At 58.1% G+C, this 12363-nt stretch overlaps 1 protein-coding gene across 3 annotated transcripts in view; it reads right to left on the bottom strand.

Moving 5' to 3' along the window:
* Positions 1 to 7: 7 nt before the first annotated feature.
* EPHA10 (EPH receptor A10) overlaps positions 8 to 12363 on the bottom strand; it is a 38839-nt gene continuing 26483 nt past the window's right edge. Inside the window, exons 8-17 of one of the 3 annotated variants that reach the window (XM_084963927.1) lie at positions 10668 to 10776; positions 7165 to 7226; positions 6894 to 7019; positions 5426 to 5611; positions 4918 to 4979; positions 4475 to 4678; positions 4093 to 4242; positions 3752 to 3851; positions 2879 to 3034; positions 8 to 2716 (exon numbers count right to left, since the gene is read on the bottom strand). In XM_084963927.1, the coding sequence (XP_084820053.1) occupies positions 2886 to 3034; positions 3752 to 3851; positions 4093 to 4242; positions 4475 to 4678; positions 4918 to 4979; positions 5426 to 5611; positions 6894 to 7019; positions 7165 to 7226; positions 10668 to 10776 (1148 nt within the window). In that variant the 3' untranslated portion in view covers positions 8 to 2716; positions 2879 to 2885. Of the gene's footprint in view, positions 2717 to 2878; positions 3035 to 3631; positions 3852 to 4092; positions 4243 to 4474; positions 4679 to 4917; positions 4980 to 5425; positions 5612 to 6893; positions 7020 to 7164; positions 7227 to 10667; positions 10777 to 12363 lie in introns of all 3 variants that reach the window. The other 2 variants (XM_021095973.2, XM_084963926.1) reach the window with 2 other exon arrangements.

The following is a 12363-nucleotide window of genomic DNA, read 5'->3' on the forward strand; positions in this document are numbered from 1 at the left end:
CACCATATCACAGACAAGTTTTTATTACTTTGTCCTGCATATAGAACCCAAGAAATATAAAAACATCTCCAGAATTACTCAAAGGAGCCACTTTCCCCACCCCCAACCAGCCTCTTCCCTCCGTGGAGGGGCTCAGATATGGGTGCTGGGGGGTGGCAGGCCACCTCCCTCTACCCAGTGAATAAGTTCCATATAAAAATAGATCTGTAGAGGGCTCCCAGGCAGCCATCAGCCCGCATCACGCTGGCACCTGCACAGGGCTGAGGCTTGGGACCCATCAGGATTCTGGGACCCCACTCCTCAGTGGAGGGGAGGTCTACCCTGGACTCCGAAGTCCCGCCCACACAGCCAGGGGACTCTGCCAAATAGCCTGGGGGCATCAACCTCAAGAGCATGACTGATGTCACTGGAGACGGGGATGAGGCGCCCTCCACCAAGATGGGATGCTGCTGTGTCCTTCCCATGCTTCTTCGGGGACCGTTGGGGGCAGAGCCTGGAGGGCACTGGCATGGGACCCTCCAGCCCTGTCAAAGGTAGAAGCAGTATCTTGGCCTCGCCTAGCACCCCCAAGACACAGGCAGGGCAGGGGCTCAGGAGATGGGGAGTGGGGTGGGGGGACTCCCTCCCTGCTGGCAGGGTGAGGCCAAAGGCACTGCTGGGAGGCCCCGTCCCCCACCACAGGGCACTCTCCAAAGATGCGCTGCATCTTCCAGCCTCCAGGCTCCTGCTGCTGACCCCTCTGCTTGGACCCCTCCTGTCCTAGGTCCTGCAGAAAGCTCCACCAACCCTAAGGAAAGAGCCCTCCCCCAACCTCCGAAGCCCTGCTCAATGTATGCATCAGACTCTCAGCCAAGGAACCTCTGCAGACACCCTGCCATATACACAGTCCAGAGTGTCCATGTGGGAGTTCCCATCATGGCGCAGTGGAAATGAATCTGACTAGGAACCAGGAGGTTGCCAGTTTGATCCCTGGCCTTGCCCAGTGGGTTGGGGATCCCGTGTTGCCACAACTGTGGTGTAAGTTGCAGATGCAGCTCGGATCCCACATTGCTGTGGCTGTGGGGCAGGCTGGTAGCTGCAGCTCTGATTCAACCCCTAACCTAGGAACCTTCATGTGCTGCAGGGGTGGCCCTAAAAAGCAAAAAAAAAAAAAAGTCCATGTGCCCTTCAGCCCACGGGCCCAGAGTCTCCCATGGGCAACATTTGGTACTACTCCTCAGAGCCCGAGCTCATCTTCCCGCCCCGTCTAAGCCCTCCAAGGGCCAGCTGTGTCTCATTCACCCCTTCCTGAAGCCCTTGTCTCCTTCCCACCCCATCCGACCCCACCCACATGTAGCCAATCCCGGAGCAGGCATATGTCAGGGGTGGCCCTATCCAGACCCTGTTGCCTTCCTACTGCCCTATGAAAGCCTGTGCCTCACGGTCACCCCCACCTCTGGGAAGCCCTCCTGGATAAGGAGCTCTGGAGTCAGCTCAGTGCAACCACTTTGGCCAGAGCCCTGCAGAGGCAGAGGGAGGAGACACGCCACAGGAGGCTGGGTGGTGCAGGGGATGGAGCCTGCAGGAGGGGTCACCACAGGGCACCCCTGGGCTGCCTCAGGAAAGAGCATCGGTGATATAGGGCAGGACCCAGGACTCTCTCCAGAGCCAACCTGAACCCCGAATTGGGAGCTGGGCACACGAGTTCAACCCCAGCTCTGGCCCTGACTCCTCACTGGGCTTGGATTCCCACCTGTACAGGAAGGGTTGGACCAGCCTGTTGGAGAGAGAAGCTCCATCTCCGAGTCACACCTTCAACCATCCCCCAAGGCTGGGGAGCAAAGCTTTTCGGCCCCAAGGAGAAAACACCTCCCAGATGCTGGCTAGTGAGTTTATAAGAGAAATGCAAAGGGAGGACCTAGTGGGGCCACAGGGGAGCACCGGGACCCTCACCCTCACCCTGAGCAGTCAGCCCAAGGGTGGGGCAAGCAGAAATCAGCTCCTGAGACTAGGGCCCTCAGGGTCCAGCCCCTGAGCTCAGCACCACCTCTGCCTGCCTGGGCCTCAGGACCAGGGTCCAAAGAGGGCCCAGCCGGAGCACAGGGAATTAAGGACCCCAGGCCCATCAGGAAGGGCAGCCAGGCAGCTGTAGTCACTGCCAGGTCTAACAGCAGCCCATCCATCAGGGGCCTGTGCTGCCTGTTGGCCAATGGTCTGTGGGGAAATAGGGCACCCCCTGGGGTAGGCCCCAGCCGCCAGTGGGTGTGGAAGACAGAAGGGCATGAGCTGGGCGATTTAAAGCTATATCCCTCTCTCTGCCCCTGCCCACCCTGGTCTCTGAGACCCTGCATTTCCTCCTACTGTTATCTCAGGGGCCTCCCCAGGTTCTGAAAATAGTCCCTCGCCTTTTTCCCGGGAGATTGAGTCAGCCATGGTGTTGAAACTGGAGAAAATGGGAGCAGTCGGCAGTGAAATGAGGGGCAGTGTGGCCTCACACAAGCTCTGGGCCCAAGCAGAGGAGGAGAGCGTTCACTGCCACACAGGTGACGCACAGCTTGCTGGGGTCCTTGGCAGGGCTGGAGGTCGGAGGCCCTGGGGTCCTGGCCTGGAAGAGACAGCCACTCACACCTGCACGCCCCGGCCCTGCAGCTGGAGGACCCGGGCCCGCAGGGCGCTGATCCCGCTGAGGAGGTCCTCCCGGTGTTCCGCCGATGAGATGCCCAGGCTCACCAGGTCCCTGCGGAGAAGGGCAGGTCAGACCCAGCTGGCTGGTCCCCACCTTCTGCTCTCCTTCCCGCCTTCCCCCCCCGCCCCCGCCTGGACAGGGAAGAACCCAGAATTGGTACAGGCCGGGCCTCCCAGGCAGGCAGGCCCAGGGCCCCGGGCTCCTGAGACGCACTGGGCAGTCATGGCAGCCACGGCCTCCAGGCTCCCATAGCCGGCTGCGGCGAAGCTATCCTTGTAGCGGCCCAGGTCCAGGGCCTCCAGCCACGCACCCACAGAGCCAAAGGAGGGGAAGGTGGAGAAGGCACGGTCCTCCAGGGGCGTAGGAGGCCTGAGGAGCAGAGGAGCCAGGGTCAGTTGTCAGCAGGGACCTGGTACCCAGACCTTGTCACCCTCCTGAGGAGAGGCCGCCTGAGAAAGGACAGGAGAAGATGACCAAGGCCCAGGGCAGGCCTGGCTCACACGGAGGCTGGGTGCTCTCGGAGCCGACGAGGGCTCAAGATCCTCAGGCAGGCGGACAGTGGGCTGTACAGGAGCCAGCCAAAGGCAAGGCACTGGGGGTACCTGGAACAGCCTTGGAATCAGATATACCTGGGACAGTTAGGGAGATGACTCATACTGGGGACAACTAATGTTAATGTCACTTATTTTTATTTATTGGAAGTACAGATTTGTTAGGAATATTACCACATTGATTTATGTGGTCATTGTCCCTGGGATACATGGGGCAAAACCCAGGACAAGCAGAAGCGATGAAGGTAAAAAGCTACATATACCTACGGCAAGTGGGAGTATTAGATCTACTGGGGGCAACTGGGTGTGCAGCCGTACCTGGACAGGGGGGGCAGGACAGGTGGGGGAGGGGGAGAGCATTCACGGACAGGTGAGAGTTCGGCTGTAGCTGGTGCGGGGATAGATGGGAATGTACCTGGACAAGTGAGGTGACAGCTGTACCTGGGACAGGTGGTGTCGGCACACTTCGGGGGTTCTGGGTCCTGCATCATCTTGCTCAAGATGCCATGGATCTGGGAGAACCTGGGCCGCTCACCTGGGTCCTTCTGCCAGCAGTCAAGCATCAGTCGGTGCAGGGGGGAGGGGCAGTTCCTGGGGGGTGGCAGCCGGAAGCCGTCCTCCACGGCCTTGATAACCTGGGCCGTGAGGGTGGTGGGCAGACGGGAAGTTTTAGGCCCCCCCCAACACACGTACACACGCACCCGTCCCAAAAAAGACTCAAGTGGCGGCCAGGCAGGGTGGGTCACAAGTAGACAGTGAAGAGGGGCCTGGGGCTAGGAGGTCAAGGGTCAAGGGGCAGAGGTCAGGGAGCTGGGGGTGAGGTCCAAAGGCAATAGGCTCGGAAGGCAAGGCGCTGAAGCCGCAGGTGTCACTCACGTCTTGGCCAGACATGTCCCAGTAGGGCCGCTCCCCAAAGGCCATCACCTCCCACATGAGGACACCGAAGCTCCACACATCACTGGCGGAGCTGAAGTGGCCAAACTGAAGCGTCTCAGGGGCAGCCCACAGTGCCGGGCTCCGGCCACTCTGTGGGCAGGCAGGCAGGTCAGGGGCAGGAGGGGACCAAGTCCTACTCAGGATGGCCTGCCCGCAGCGCCTCGGATCCAGCCCCACCTGCCATCCTCCCGGCTGCTCATGCAGGGGAGGCCCGCGCAAGGGAGGCCCCCAGTGGTGTGGATAACTGGATGGAGGGGCGGCAGGGACCCTGACACAGCAGGGAGGGGGGACGTGGGGAGATGGGGACTCCAGCATAGTTTACCATGGTGGTGTAGACAGCCTCTGCTCGGTCCCGGGGTCCCCGCCCGAAGCCGGAGATCTTGCAGATGAGGCCGCTGCTGACCAGCACACGGCGGGCCGCCAGGCCCCGGTGGACGTAGCCCATTTCTGACAGATACTTCATGGCTGATGCCAGGCCGGGCAGCAGCCCCAGCAGCTGCCCAGCCACCAGCTGGCCCTCGTGCCTCTGTGAGAGAGGAGGAGACCGAGGCTGGGCTGCACTCTCACTTCCCCTGTTGCTGTGTGACCCTGGGGAAGTCACCTGGCCCTCTCTGGGCTTCAATGTGCCCTGTGACCTACCGAGTCAGGCTGGCCAGTGGGTATCTTTATAAGGAATGAGGCCAAGCCCAAGTCCCACCACAGGGAAAGGTGAGGGAGCAAGAATCTCCTGGTCATCAGTCGCCCCCCCAGACCCAGGCCACTCACCCTGAGGAAGCTGTCCAGGGCCCCATGGCTCATGAACTCGGTGACAATCATCAGGGTGCTTCCTGTGCCCGGGGACAGGGAACACACTCACCAAGGTGCCCGCCACCCTCTGCCAGCACAGGTGCTCCCCCACCTGGGCTCCAGACCCAGCCAAGGTGGCCAGGACCAAGGCCAGGCTTCCTGAGTCTCGCTGGCCTCCTGCCTGGCCTGGGACCCTCCATGATGAATAAAAGAGGTGACTCTGAGAGAGGGACAAAGGCCACGGGGAGGGCTGCAGCAAGTTAGCTGAGGGAGATCAATGAAGGTCCAAGAGAGCCGCCCCCACAGAGTGTCACCAAGGCCACTGGTGAATGTCCCAAGGTCATTCAGGGTCGGTGAAGGAGACCAGGGCCCACCCTCCATTCTGGGCAGTGTTGGGGCGCCCTCTCATGGCTGAGTGGAGAGCCTGGTACTCAAGGCTCCCACCTCCCACCATGTCCTCCCGGACCCCCACTGACAGAACACCCACCTCGGGTAACAACGCCCTCCAGCCGCACCACATGGCTGTGGTCGAACTGGCCCAGGGTGAGGGCTTCGGCCAGGAAGCTGAGCCTCTGAGAGTCGGAGCAGCCCTCCCGCAGCGTGTGCACGGCCACGGGGAGCTCCTGGCGGCCGGGGAGCTGCAGGCAGCCGCAGCACAGCTCCCCGAACCTCCCTGTGGGGAGACAGCACCTCAGCCACCCTTCTGGGGGCTGCTCCCTGGATAACGTCAGCAGGGCGAGCCGAAGAGAAAGCAGCTGCTGGATCACGGGCCGTTTCTGGCCTGGGATCTGGGGCTTCTGAGTTCAAATCCTGGTAAACTGAGTGGCAGCCATGTGATGCGGTCTTCCACTCTTTCCCTCTTCTGGCCTCAGTTTTCTCCTCTGTGAAATGGGGAGTCCTCCCTGCCTGACTCTGTGAGAAATTTCAAAGCTTCGAAGAGAGGTCGTTGCATATGCCAGCACATCAGAGGCTATTAAAGCCCAGGGGGGCAGTTCCTGTGGTGGCTCAGCAGTTAACAAACCCAACTAGCATCCATGAAGACGCGGGTTCGATCCCTGGCCTCGCTCAGTGGGTTAAGGGTCTGGCATTACTATGAGCTGTGGTGTAGGTCCCAGATGCAGCTCAGATCTGGCGTTGCTGTGGCTGTGGTGTAGGCCAGCAGCTGTAGATCCGAATTGACTCCTAGCCTGGGAACCTCCATATACCACGGGTGCAGCCTTAAAAATACAAAAAAAAAAAAAAAAATCCAGGGGGACCCAGGAAGGGGAACAATGACATCTATTCTGCCACACGGCCCCTTTCTGGCTTCTGCTCAGCAGGTCGGCTGACAGTAGCTTCGGGCTCCTGGTGAGAATGGCTGCCTTCCCAAAGCACAGGGGCTGAGGGTCTGCACAGGAAGAAAGCAGCCAGGGACTGACCGTTAGAGAGTGTCCACGCACTATGAGCCAGGCCGCGTGCTGAGCTCAGCTCCGTCTGAGGTAGATATCATGCCCATTTAACAGATGAGGAACTGAGGCTCGGAGAAGAGGGATGGGCCCCTGGTCACACAGTGGTCACCGGCAGTGGCAGGACTAGAACTCAGGTATGCCTAGTCCCCAGGCTTGCAAAGGCCCCGCCCCACCGCCCTTTAAGGCGTGGAACAAAACTCCCGCCAGTGGCAGTCTGCAGAGGCCAGCTCTGAAAGGACCTGAATGGAGGGAACTCTGACCTTGGCAACAGGGAAAGGGTAGGAAGGCAGAGTCACTGACTCCTCTGCCACCTCCTTTCCTGGACCCTAGTGGGCGGAGGGCAGATGACGTGGAGGTGGGGCCTCCAGAAATGGGGGCGGGACTTAGGTGGAGGCGGGCTTACAGGATAGAGGCGGGGTGGAGTGGAGGAGGAGCTTCTGGGGAGGATGAGGAGGGGATGGAGGGGGGGCTTCGCCACAGACCAGGCTTCCCGGGTGCCCAGCTTGCCTGTTCCAAGGCTCTTCTCCAGCGTGACGCTATTTGCATCCAGCTCCTTGGCGAACAGATGAACAGCTTGCAGTGGGTCCCCACAGCTCTGGGGGTCCACGAACGTGCGGCGGGTGGGGACTTTGACTGGGAACGCGGAGAAAGAGATGGGGTGAGAAGAAGGGCCTCCACGGCCGGAGGGGTGGGGGTAGGGGTTATGCCATGGCAGCAAGGAAGAGGACTGAGGAGTGAGGTGGGATGGTGCCCGCCCCACCAGGCCCAGACAACTCACAGTGGAAATACAGCTCCTCCTCATCGTGGGCATCCCGACCTCCTTTGCCATAGCTGCAGGGCCTGGGGTAGGGGGGTGGCAGAGTGAGTGCATAGTCATTGCTAGAGCCAGGCTGCTCCAGCCCTTCCCATCTCACCAGCACCCAGGATGGCATTTCTGTGTCCCTTCAAAAGGACAAGGTCTGTGCCCCAGGGTAGGGATCTTCTTGTCCTGCTGGTTTGAATGCTCTTCCCGACAACACATATATAACCTGAGCCCCAGACCTAACCCCTCACCCCCTCCGCAGTCCTAGTTATTTGACTTTGAGACACTGTGCAACTCCAGAGGCACCCACATCCAGGCCCTGACTTCGAGCCCAAGCTGCCCCCTGCCTACAGGCAGACCTTGAACCCAGAGGCAGCTTCTAGTCTAGCCAAGGAAAAAAAACAAAAACAAAACTCAGCAAGTGAACCACAAGCCCACTCAAAGGTCCAAACAAAGCAGAAGGAAGGTGCACTGTGTGAACACATAACAAATGGACCTGACGTGGCTGGGCCACCAGGATGGCTTTCAGAGACACAGGCAGCCAGGGACCACAGGACTGTATCACCATCAACAAAGTCACAGGCCAAAAAAAAAAAAAAAAGAAAGAAAGAAAAGAAAAAAGAAAAAAAACAAAGCCACAGGCTGGCATGTGGGGTCCCCTGGGGCAGGGCCTTGCAGGCCCAGATAAAGACTTTGAGGGGAGCTCCTGGGGGCTTTTGAGCAAGGGGGTGCTGCAGTTCAATTTGCATTTTAGAAAGATCATCCCAGCTGCTGCTGTTGTCTCTGCAGGAGATGGCAGTGACCATGGACATGAAGAGAAGTGAGAGGACTTGTGTGACATTTAGGTGACAGGGCCACAGGGCTTGGAAATGGCAGGAAGGCAGAATGGGAGAGGGAGGAGGCAGGAATGACTGGTAGAGTTCCGGCTTGCCCAGTGGAGTATGTGGGGCACCATTTACCAAGATGGGGAGATAAAAGGTTCTGGGGTTTTTTGGTTTGTTTAGGACCGCAGGTGCAGCATACCGAAGTTCCCAGGCTAGGGGTCAAATTGGAGCTGCAGCCGCCAGCCTACACCACAGCCACAACAATGCCGGGCCAGCTGCGTCTGCGACCTACACCAAAGGTTCAGGGCAATGCCAGATCCTTAACCCACTGACCGAGGCCAGGGATCAAACCCACATCCTCATAGATAATAGTTGGATTCTTAACCTGCTAAACCACAGTGAGAACTCCCTTGGCTTTCGCTTTAATAAAATCAGGAAAAGACAGCCCTGCTTGATGATACGGGTGCAAAGAGCTTAACTAAGCACTCAATAAGTATTAACTATTACATGGAGAAGAAGGGGACATTATCAATAGTGACAGATTCCTGAGATGGCAGGAAGGGGTGGATTCCAGTCACAGGTCAAAGGACGGATCCTGGCCAGGAGGATGGCACCCCCTCTAGAGTGAAAGGAGGGAGAGGATGGGATCAGAGACAGGCAGGTGTGTAGACTTGCTGGTGAGACGTTGAGGGGTTAAGGATGCATTTATTTATTTATTTATTTATTTATTTTTTGTCTTTTTGCCATTTCTTGGGCTGCTCCCTTGGCATATGGAGGTTCCCAGGCTAGGGGCTGAATTGGAGCTGTAGCCGCCGGTCTACACCAGAGCCACAGCAACTCAGGATCCGAGCCACGTCTGCAACCTACACCATAGCTCATGGCAATGCCGGATCAGTTAAGGATGCATTTAGGGAGCAGGTGCAGTAGACGTGGCTGAGGGAGCATGCTGCAGGGCAGAAGCAGAACTGGAATCAGTATTTGGGGTGATGACTGGGTCCACATCAGGAGATGGGAGAGGGTGGCTGAGGTAGAAAAGGAGAGAAGGTTCCTGGAAACAAGGAGGTCAAAGAACCCAGAGGCCAAGGGGTGGGGCAGATTGTCCAATGCCTCCTGAAGTCACCTGACATGGGGACAGGATTCCCACAAACGAGAAGAACATCCAGGAGAGGTGGGGAGAGAGGAATGGGGCAAGCCTGAATGGATGGAGAGGTGGCAGAGAAAACGAGAAGCTTCCACTGGCTGACACCATCTAGTGAGAAGCAGGGTGAGCCAGGATGGACCGGGAGGGAAAGGGGAGGTGAGGAGCTCGCTGCACAGAGCGGGTACTACAGAGACCTGGAGAGGAGGAGACAGGCGAGGGAGTCACCATCTGCAAAGCTAGGACATGCATGCTGGAGAGCTACGCCTCTCTGCCCTTCAGTGCTACGCCCGGCGAATTCTCCCCAGTACGTGCCATCTGGTTGTGAGCAGGTTTTAAAATCCACCCTGGCTTCTCTGCCTGCCCTAGTGTCTCTGACCCCGAGGCGCTCCTGGGCAGCCGCTCCTGTCCTGCAGAGTCTGCCTGGAGAGGGCCTTCTTGCTCACCTCCCTCCCCTTCCCTCCTCTTGCCTCCCAGAGCCCCTGGGCTCACAGCCAGGACAAGACGCTCTCGGCTCCTGCCCACTCCCGCTTTTCTGACAGGTCTCAACTATGGACCCTCCATCAGGAAGGTGCTTTTCCTTTTGTCCTGCCTTCCTGACTCACCTGGCCCATCCAGAGCTGGCTCCCACGTCTTATCCTCCTCATTCACTTTCAGCGCCTCAGTCAAGGCCAAGCGCATGGTCCCATCAGAGCCAAATGAAAGCTCTCTGTCCCTCCAGCCCACAGGCATTCCAGGGCCAGCCCATTTCTCTCCTCTGCTGCCCTTACTCCAGCCTGTCACATGCAGACTTTCCAACCTTTCCAGTCTGCTAACCTCAGCCCCAGCCTAGAACCTGCCCGGGGCCCCTCTGCAAGTGGCAAAGTGTGGCCTTGGGGAGAAGGGGCAAATACATGCGTGAGGTTTCTGGCACATGCCAAAGGCTGCAGTCTTTGCTGAGCCAGACCCAAGCTCCATGTCTCTCCCTGGCCTCCCCTCCGCACTCCGCCCCCCCATTCGCTGCCCACTCTCTCACAAGCTTCCTCCTGCAGGGGTGTGGGGGTTTCTGGTATATGAGGTCCCCTCCCTGTCCTCCCGGCTCCCCACCCCCTCAGCACAAACACACACACACAATTTCTGCCTTTCTTCCCTCTGCCTGTGTTCAAGGGCCTCCAGATCCCTTGGGGGCAGGGGCTAGGGGGCCTCTGAGCGCCTCAGGAGGATCTTAATCACACCAGAGCAGCCGGAGCTTGATTCCATCCTCAGCGATGCCTTCTGACATTTAATGAGTTAAGGAGCTAAATCCCCTTCATCCCAGAGCGGCTGAGCTAGCTGCTGTGCTGGCGGCCTCAGGAGCAGCGGGGTGGGGTGGGGTGGGGGAGGGGCCGGGACTGTACCAGCCATATCTTCACGGCGGTGTGCTTGCCTGTGCAAATCCACATATGTGCAAATGCAGATACAGGTGCCTGGGAGCACATATTAATGTGCACAGGGACACGGCCCGCCAGGGCTCAGCCAGGCCGGGACCAGCCACCTACCTCCTCCAAATGGCCAGAACGCTCATCACAGAGCCCAGGACGAGGAGGGCTGAGATGGTCACCACGGTGATGACAACCGCGGTGCTCTGTTCCCTGGATCCTGTGGCAGCTGGGAGGAAAACCACAAGGTTAAGGCACACAGAGGACCAGACTCCCGGGCTCGCCCGGGGACACACTCCTGTCCTCAGCCCACAGCGGGATTCCCGAAGCACCTCCGACTTGGCTCGGCCTCCCAGCAGCAAGACGCCAAGGCCGCCCCACCAACCACACCAGCACCTGGTGCATCCTCCTGTCCCGGGGCTGGGCACTTCCCTGCTCTGAGAGAGGGCACAGGCAGGCCCTGGGCTCTATTTTTTCCTTTCAGATGGCAGTGAAGGTAGCTCTGCAGGGGGACAGCCTCTGCTCTGGGCTCGCCAGCCCTGATCCAGAACTGTCACCAGCACTAATCATGAGCTAACATTTAAAGCACACTTCCTCCATTCAAGCCTATGACATGCGCCTTAACTAGATGATCCTATTTCATTATCACCAGCCTCCAAGGTATTATTGTCTCCATTTTATAGCTGAGGAAGCTGACATTGAGAAAAGTTGTATAATTTGCCCACGATCACACAGCTAATAATTGGTGACCCTAAGATTGAACCTGATTCCAAAAGCTTTTGCTTTGAACTATTTCCCCAGGGGAGGGGGCCTGGAGCACCCCAGGCTCTCAGCCCCATCTATGCATCCAAACATCCATCCATCTAACATGCATGCCAGGCTGGCTGGTGCTAGTCCTGGGAAGACAGCAATGGATGAGCCAAAATCCCTGCCCTGGAGGGGTGTACCAACCAGTGGGGGACTCAGAAATGAAAACTCTTAACTATAGAACGAAAACAAGAAGTAGAAATGAGCAGAGCTGAGCAGAGGCACAATCAATTTCTTCCTAAAGCCAGTGAGGAAGGCTTTGCAGAAGAGGCATCACCGCCACTGGACCTGGAAGAGTTGTTGATGATGCTGAGATGCGCGTGCTGGGTCTGGAAAATGGCAGGTCAGCCAGTGTGGCTGGGAAAGAGGCTGCATGGAGGCAGAGAGAAGCAAGATGTGAAGCTGAGGAGCTGGAGAGCGGGAGGATGAAGGGAACTGGGAGATGAGACAGAACCTGAAGGGCCTTGAACCCTAGGCCAGGAGTATGAGCTATATCGTGAGGGGGTAATAGGGAGCCGGGAGTGATGGACAGAGTTCCTGACCATGGGGATCTGCTAAGTTGGGAGTGAGGTGGTGCTTGAGAGAGGTGAAGGTTTGGGGTAACTGTCAAGAATGGGGAAAATTCAGAGTTCCCGTCGTGTCTCAGCAGAAACCAATCTGACTAGTATCCATGAGGACACAGGTTCGATCCCTGGCCTTGCTCAATTGGTTAAGGATCCGGCATTGCTGTGAACTGTAGTGTAGGTCGCAGATGAAGCTCGCATCTGGCGTTGCTGTGGCTGTGGTATAGGTCGGCAGCTGTAGCTCCAATTCGACCCCTAGCCTGGGAACCCCCATATGCCTCAGGTGCAGCCCTAAAAAAAAGACAAAAAAAAAAAAAAAAAAAGAATGGAGAGGAGTTGCCGTCGTGGCGCAATGGTTAACAAGTCCGACTAGGAACCATGAGGTTTCGGGTTCGATCCCTGGCATTGCTCAGTGGGTTAAGGATCTGGCGTTGCCGGGAGCTGTT

The sequence above is a fragment of the Sus scrofa genome, chromosome 6, assembly GCF_054392235.1.
Source record: "Sus scrofa isolate SSC_HxYL_T2T_F1_AM1 chromosome 6, Sscrofa_HxYL_maternal_Yorkshire_Landrace_v2.0, whole genome shotgun sequence".
Classification (NCBI taxonomy): domain Eukaryota; kingdom Metazoa; phylum Chordata; class Mammalia; order Artiodactyla; family Suidae; genus Sus; species Sus scrofa.